This window comes from Rhamphochromis longiceps, linkage group LG12, assembly GCF_057381845.1.
Source record: "Rhamphochromis longiceps isolate RC_006_pf linkage group LG12, R_longiceps_female_GT1.1, whole genome shotgun sequence".
NCBI classification, from domain to species: Eukaryota; Metazoa; Chordata; class Actinopteri; order Cichliformes; family Cichlidae; genus Rhamphochromis; species Rhamphochromis longiceps.
Window position 1 is genome coordinate 33,397,061 of NC_140568.1, and position 7,965 is coordinate 33,405,025.

At 40.8% G+C, this 7,965-nt stretch overlaps 1 protein-coding gene across 1 annotated transcript; it reads right to left on the reverse strand.

The window, feature by feature from the left end:
* Positions 1-518: 518 nt before the first annotated feature.
* Positions 519-5,888, reverse strand: LOC146657659 (sesquipedalian-1-like). Its single transcript, XM_085425924.1, has 3 exons — positions 5,746-5,888; positions 5,175-5,286; positions 519-2,826 (listed from the first exon to the last, which is right to left on the reverse strand). Exon 3 carries the CDS (start codon positions 2,792-2,794, stop codon positions 1,898-1,900), a length of 897 nt encoding a protein of 298 aa, XP_085282050.1. The 5' UTR covers positions 2,795-2,826; positions 5,175-5,286; positions 5,746-5,888; the 3' UTR covers positions 519-1,897.
* Positions 5,889-7,965: the final 2,077 nt, after the last annotated feature.

Here is a 7,965-nt window from a genome sequence, read left to right on the forward strand (position 1 = left end):
GAGTGGCACTCGGCATGGTCTTCTGCTGCTGTAACCCATCTGCTTTAGGGTTAGATGTGTTCTGCATTCAGATATTCTTTTCTGGGTACCTTGGATGTAAAAAGTGGTTTATTGAATTCCTGTTGCCTTCCCATTCTCCTGTGAACTCTGAAATGAGCAAGGAATTTCTGCCCAAAGACCTGCTGCTCACTGGACGCATCCTTTTTCTCACCAGCCTCTTTAAACCCTAAAGATAGTGTGGGGGAAATCCCAGATCAACCATGCTCAGTTTGAACTTCATGAGGTTGCCTTGACCATGTCTACGTGACTAAATGCTTTGAGTTGCTGCCATGCAATTGACTGATCAGATACTTATGTTAAAGAGCGTGCCTAGCAAAATGGCTGACACGCACAAGCAAACAAAATGTGCAACTGTGTGCGAAAACAGACTGACTCACATTTACAAATTATGTCTAATTAGGTGAAAACGGTTAAATGTTTAGACAAAAATATCCTAAAGAAATTCAGAGAAACTGTAATATGTATAATAAAGTTTATTTATGCAGCACTTTTTTAAACAAAGATACAAAGTGCTTCGCAGAAACAAATTAAACAGAAAGCATAAAAATGTGGAAATGAACAGAATATTAAAGACATTCATAAAAGCTTTCAGTAAAAGGAAGTTTGAAGCAGACAGAGTCAGTCAATATCTGCAGAAGTGATTACTGTATCAAAGTTATATGCATTGATCCCAACTACTATAGAGGACATGACCTCTTTAATCATTAGTGCATAATATGGAAATAAGTAGCCTAGTAATGAAATGAAAACACATTTTTTGTGCCTTATATTGTTGTGGTTAGAGGAATTTTGCCTGTTTCAAGAATGACAACGAAATATCTGAGGTAATATTGGACCTCAAGTAGACTGTGGCACTTCTCACCCTCGTTATTTAAAGATTTGAAGGGCCAGGTCACCCAGATCAATAAAAATACTGGCGATGGCCATACACAGTACATACACCTGCACCTTACTATAGTGAATTATCTCAGCGTTACGGGAGTTTGACCAAAACAGAAAATCCTGAATATATAACTTGAAATATGAAAACTGTCCTGGAGCCCAAGTCATTAGGTTGAACACGATTCAAAAACAGTCCAGCAGCTTTGAAAAGTTGCATCACCAAAAGGGGTGAAAGCTGGACAGCACAAAACTGGGACTTCAATCATAAAGCTGCAGAATTGTCTTTGCACTATAGCGTGGTTAATGTGACATAACAACTTCAAACTCTGTGGATTTGTCTTGTGCAACGTCTCCAGATTGTTATTACACAACAGAAATCACCTCATGCTTTTCCTTTTCCTTATAAAAAGACTTTCCTGTTGTGACCTTATCAGTTACCTGTTGTTTTTTGCAATGTCCACATGATTAGCAAAGTAATTTGCATGTACAATCTCTGCAGAATGATAAGGAAGGAATGAGAAACGTCATGGTTCTTATTAAGGGAAAAAGGTCACAGCAAATATAAAGCTGCATTATTTTATTTGTATCTAATAAAGGATCAATCAAGGCTAAACTCATTGCATCATTTTTGAAAAACTGATGATTGTAATACAAGAATTATGATTTTAAAATTGCAATTGGCAAATATAACTCGGTTTGTGGACAAAGAGCATATTTTGTGTTTTTTGGCTTATACAAAGGATAGTGTTAACATTTATGGCAGTTTTTCCCCTCTGACAGGATTTTAAAATAATCTCAAATGCTTTTTTTCCTTCATTTGCCATTAGTTAAGACTGCAGTTAAGTCTCCATTCAGTCACTTCACTCTATTGCTGGGTTCAGATAGGTGAAGCACTGCAGAATGATCAGGAAGGAATGATATACTGTGGAAAAAGAGGCGATCTACCTCAGTAAGCTTACTGGCTCTGAAGCCACTGCACTCTCAGTTCCTCCACCTCTTTGCCGTACCAGTCATGGAGTTTGGAGAAGCAGCCGGTTCCAGGGCATACGGGGCTTTCCAGAGAAGCACCTTTTCTCCGGGGAGGCACAGGCGGAGCCCTCGCTCCATCAGCTCCGTATCCAGTGACATTTGCAGGGTCCCCGGAGCTTTCCCATACCGCACAGGATGAAGCTCCCTCCACAAAGCCGTTAGCCAAGGCAGCTGGTGGTTTACTCCATGCAACACCATTCTCCTTGGAGGGCCCAGAGATGAGCTGCAGCTCATCCTGTTGGTTCTTCTGGGCAGAGAAGGAGGCTGACATGGGAGGGACACTTGATGATGACGATGATATGGAGGACGAGGAAGATGAAGAAGAAGATGCTCCAGACCTGGACCGTCCCATATGGTTTCGCTTTGAGGACTTGGGCCTGCCCTGCAGGTTTCCAACTCCAGCCCCAACAAAGCTGCCTCCGGCAGCCTCCTGGATCTCCTCCAGCTGCCTCTCCAGCTCTTTCACCACCAGCCTCATGTAGTCAAAGCTGGCCCTTGACAGCGCTTTCACCCAGGACTCCATGGCTGCTTGGTTCTCAGCAGCCATCTTGTACACACGAGCTTTGGCGCAATCAAACTTGATGGCAAAGGCGAACTCCTCGGTCGACTCACACAGCTCCACGGTGCATCCTTCAAGAACGATGACGCCAATGGGCTCTCGGCTGTCGCGCTCTTCGAAGTAGAAGAGCATGTTACCCTTCAGGACAAACCAACGGCGGTGATAAGCAGTGTTGCGCTCCCCCTTTTTGAACAGGAAGCCCGTCTTGTCTGGTGGTGAATCACAGGTGGCGTAGTGCGCCATGCTGCGCTCGTTCAGCTTCATCTTCTCCCCTCCTCCGTTTCAGATTTATTTACCTAAGAATATTACAAAGTCAGAGGTCATCACAAGGTTAAATTTATCAGCTCATACTCAAAAGGTACAACAAGAACCTGCACAGTGTACTTCCTGCCAACTTTAACTTGTGCTTATCTATGTTTGCTGAAAGAAAAAAAAAACTTTATCACAGTACCATACTAAATTGTGGTTCACTGACACTGTAAAGTAGTTATAATAAGTTCTTCAATAACAGTCTATTTGCATTTCTCCTTTCAGAAAAGGTCAGAGCCGTGGGGCAGGAGTTAAAAACGAGTGACTGAATTTTGCACTCTTGGGAACTTTAGAAAGGGCACATGCTTGCAAAGTGGACTTCAACCTATTCCTGTTCTTCTTCTCCCCGCTGAGACATCCTGCCAATGTAAACACTGTCCATTTACTTTGTTTTGCCTGTCATAACACCAACAGAGCGCTGTAGCACACATAAATACTGCAACCCCCTGCAGGTGCAAGACAAATTGAAAGTCTAACTTGCACAGCATGGACAGATTAGTGCGTTACATGCTGTTTAATCACATGTTCAACTGTAAACTGGGGCTCAGATTACCTCCTGCTAATCCAACTTTACTCTTGTTAGGAAACAGAAGTAAGGCACTTTATTATTTTGATGGTAGTTAATAGCTTGTTTGTATTATAGCTTTCGCTTTTTGGTAATGAAGCTATTATCTGAGGACCATGAGAGTAAGCTGGAAGGGAAACTTGTCTGGGAGGCAGTGGAAGTCATTGAGGAAGATGTGGTGGAAGATCGGGCTGGAAAAAGGAAGACAGTGGAGCGTAGGAAGGTGGTGGAGCAGGATGTCCACGTTGGTGTATTCTCTGTAGCTCCTTGATGGTCAAGCAAGGCTCCTCCGAGTGCTCGAGATTCCTTCATTTTCTAGTCCTTGAAATTCTACAACTGTTTTTTCTTTTCTTTTCCTTTTTAAAATTTAAACTAGATGTGTACTGCCTTAGGATACAGGGGAAACCCCACGTCGATAGTTTTCCCAAAATGGGCATCAATACCCCATCAGACAAATTCACCTTTGCACATGCTATAACTCATGTTTCTTATTTTCTTCCAACATCAGAATAAAAACAGGAGAAACCAATTAAAAAGCTTCAGGTTCATTGAGTATGCACTAAGTTTATTATAGTTCATTAAAACTATAATAACTTAGATATGAAACAGTATTTTAGTTAACTGAGATATAAGTACTTTCCAAAGGTCTCTAGTCACCCCACATGTCTATATATATTTTGCAAGGACAATGGTAAACAGTTGCAGTGATTTACTGAAACATGCAAACATGACAGGAAATACAGCTTATACAGTGTCGAAGACATTCAGAGCTCCTCTCTGGATGTTGGCTGCCTTTTGTTGTGTTCTTTGTTAAGATCATTGTTTCAGTAATCACTAATAATTGCTTCCATCAGACCCGTTTCCACTGATTTTCAGTTCTTCTGTAATTTGGCATTCCTTTGCCTTTTGTGTTTCCCTTCCTTAAAAAAATGGCTTATTGACTGCCATTCTTCCACTGAGGCCATTTCTGATAAGGCTTCATGGAAGAATAGATGGATCAACTAAAGAGCCAGATGCATCCCTCAGATCTTGTGTCAGATTTCTTTTCTGTTTCTTTGGAGCACTGTTCATCATTTTTAGATACTGTTCATCTGCCGTAGTTTTTTTTTTTTTTTTAAACCTGCCTCTTCTTCTTTTTTCCTCCTCTTGTCCAGTTTCCTCATGTGCTTTAGGGACACACTGTATACCATGCTTTCAGCTACTAGCTCTTTTGGAATCAACCTTTGGTGCAAGCATGTCATTTGTGTGCCTTTCAGACTGTTATCTTTGGCATTTTTCACAGATTCATATGAGGAAATGGGAACAAATTAGGTGTCTTTGCAACAGCCTGCTAGTAACAAATTTCCTGACGACACAATTTAAAATTGGTTCTTTGCCAAGTTGTCAGACAAGTTGTAGACAGAACCCTGGTTCATCCTTTGAGTCAGGTGCCTTTTTTTATGCTTTAATGACTCATAGGTTAGTGTTAAGTGACCTAACAAACAAGTAAAAGACTTCCCTGAAAATGAGTGAAAAAGAGCCAAAGAAAAACTTTGAGAGACATTCGGAAAGCCTCGACAGCCAATGCTCCAGACCATTTAAAAAAAGAAAGGAATAACAAAAGTGTTTGTAACACAGATTCTTAACTTCTTAAATCTACTCCTGAAAAATTAATATGCAAGTAAGGAAAAAGTATAAGTAAGAGTTTAAAACAGCTGAAATTAGACTAAAAAGAAAATAAAAACATGTCTTGCTTACTGACCGTCCAAACAAAACCCATCCCTCACTTACGTGCTTGTCTCATATCCAGCCGACATCCACGTCCGTCCTCCCATCACATCTGGAGCTCTTAACTGAACAGTCTCCCACTTCTTCTGACTTCTTCGCCCTTCTCGACTAAATACTAAAAAAGACCAAAGTAACGAGTTTTATTTCACGTTTATTTTACACTCAGGAAGCCGCATAAACGACAGAATCCAAGAGGAAGCGGCCAGTTCAGCGTCCTCGCTCGTTTTAGACGTTAAGAGGATTATTAGCCGCAAGTTTTTTCCACCGCTTCGTGCTTTTTTTGGAGCGAGTGATTCACCATCAAGGAGGGCTGACTGGTCACAAGCATTTGACACATCAGCACTTTACAGGAATTCGTGCTGGCCTTCAGTAACACAGCGAGAGCAACACGAACGAGCGTGCTTGAAGGCACATCTCTCAGTGCCAACTAGCTTCACGCCTTTAGCCTCTTTCGTGGAAACAAACATGCATCCAACGTCTATCCAGCCGGCAGACTGCAGACGAGCTGCTAGAGGTGGACTCTCACAAGTTAGGACAATATTATAATAACCAGCTAAGTGTTAGTATTCATTACCTGCGCGTAAACAGAAAACCTCCCTCTTCTTCCAAGCGGATAGTCCCACAGTTTTTTTTCTTTTTTTGCTTTTCCCTTTCTCTCTTCCTCGCCTCTTTCTTTTTTCTTCTTTTCCCCCGGTCACGTGACACACTAACAGAGCGCGCGTTGTGCCTAACCCTGCCAGCTTGACAGGGCGGGGTGATCACTTCACTTTAGCTCTCGTGCCATCCTGGTGAAACAGCCGTCATCCGGATAAGCAGTAATATAAAACAGGCGCGCCTGTCTGTGCCCTTGGAAAGGTGGCTGCTGTCTTCTCCACCTGCACGGATGGAGCATTGCTGAATATACAGGTCTGTGCAAAAGTCTCGAGTCACCTGTCATTCCTTTATATTTAGGGTTTAAATAGAGTTTGTATTTAAAAAGAAAATGTATTGAACAATAATTCACCTGGATTTCCTAAGGTCTTTCAAAGTTCCTCTTTATGTCTTTATGCCTGACCATTTTCATAGACATTATTTTTGTTTATTGGGCAACTTAACACTGAGCTATGAATCATTCAAGCATGAAAAAGGCACCTAACTCAAGGAATTAACCAGTGTTGTGTCTACATCACAAACAACATGGCAAAGAACCGGTTTTAAAATGTATCTCTTTAGGCACTTTGTTACCAGCAGCCTGTTGTAAAAAGATACAATTTGTTCCCATTTCATTAATTATATCTACCTGAAATACCAACAATAACACAGTTTGAAAGGCTTCAAATAGTATTTGGTACTAACAACGTGATTCCCAAAAATCTATTAGCCTGAAACTTGGAATACCTCAGCACTTTGTGCAGTGTGGCCTTAAAAAATGGAGGAAATTGGACGAACGGAGAACAAAAGATGATCTGACAGGCCTAAAAAAACTCTCTATAAGTGATATCCTTAAGAAAAAAATCTAGCAACAGGATCCTGAGAGATCCCTTCAGATGATCCAGCTAATGTTTGGAAATGGTCTCAGTGGAAGGATGGCTGACATGAACCCTTTCTTAAGCAGGGAGAAAAGGCTGAGGTATGCCACATTTCACAAGAACTGGACTGAAAAGCAATGGCAACAGGACTTGTGGAGTGATGAATCCAAATTTGCTTCAGTAATATTGATGCAGTGATCTTGACGGACAAAAGACACCCAACATCCAAAAGACTCCTTTAAGAAACCTGGTTAACTATTCCTGAAGAAATAACAAGAAAGCCTTTCTAACCGAGTTCAGGCTATGATGCACAGCAAAATTGATCATATTAGACGTCAATTTTCAAGCTTGTTGAAATTTGTAGGGTTTTTTTTTCTCCCTTATTTACTGGATTTTCATGTATGCTTGCACATATTTTAATTAATCACTGCAAGTGTTTCCCATTTTCACTGCAAAACATAAAGAAATTGGTGACTTAAGACTTTTGCATGGTATTGCATTAATCTGAAACATTGTTTTAAACAGTCAGTAGCTTTTCGGGATTCATGTGGTCCTAAGAGTAGCTGTTTTTACTCTAGACATTATCTGGTCTCTTGATGTGGTCTGACGTGGACTAAATGGAAAATACAAACACCAGCCTCACTTCTTGTGTTTTCACTCTTTCTCTGTAAATCTAATATACTTTAACAAGTGTCTGAATAACATATTTTGCTAATCATATTTCAAGTAAAATAATCACATATTATGGTAATTACTGCCTCAGGATTCAAAATATATTTAACATTCTCCAATCAGTAGGGCTATTGGTTCCTAAATTTTTAATATTGTAACTAAATAATCATAGCTTTGTTATATATCAGTAACACATTCATTATAGTATCATAGCACCACGAGCATCTTTAGTTTGTTCTGCTTTGTGAAAATTTGCACATTTACTATAATTACAACATAAGGCACCCCGGGATTAAATGCAAGTAGTTTTTTATTGTCACGGCCTGATTCCCATTCACTTGGGCTGCAAACAGCTGCCCAGCTCTGTTGCAGTCCTTTCATGGAGAGCCCTGCTTGAGGGCACTCCAAAAGGCAGAGTTAAAGATATCTTTTTCTCATGCACATTCTTAGCAGAGCTTTCCAGTTCATGCATTTGAACTTATGATGTTCCCCTCTGTCCTCTAGGCCACCGCTGCCCCGTTCCTGTAACCCTGTCACTTTTATGGCACTGAGCTGCTGGCTGCGGTCTGTTTTTGTATGACCATGACAAGCCACCATGAATTCATCTGAATTAT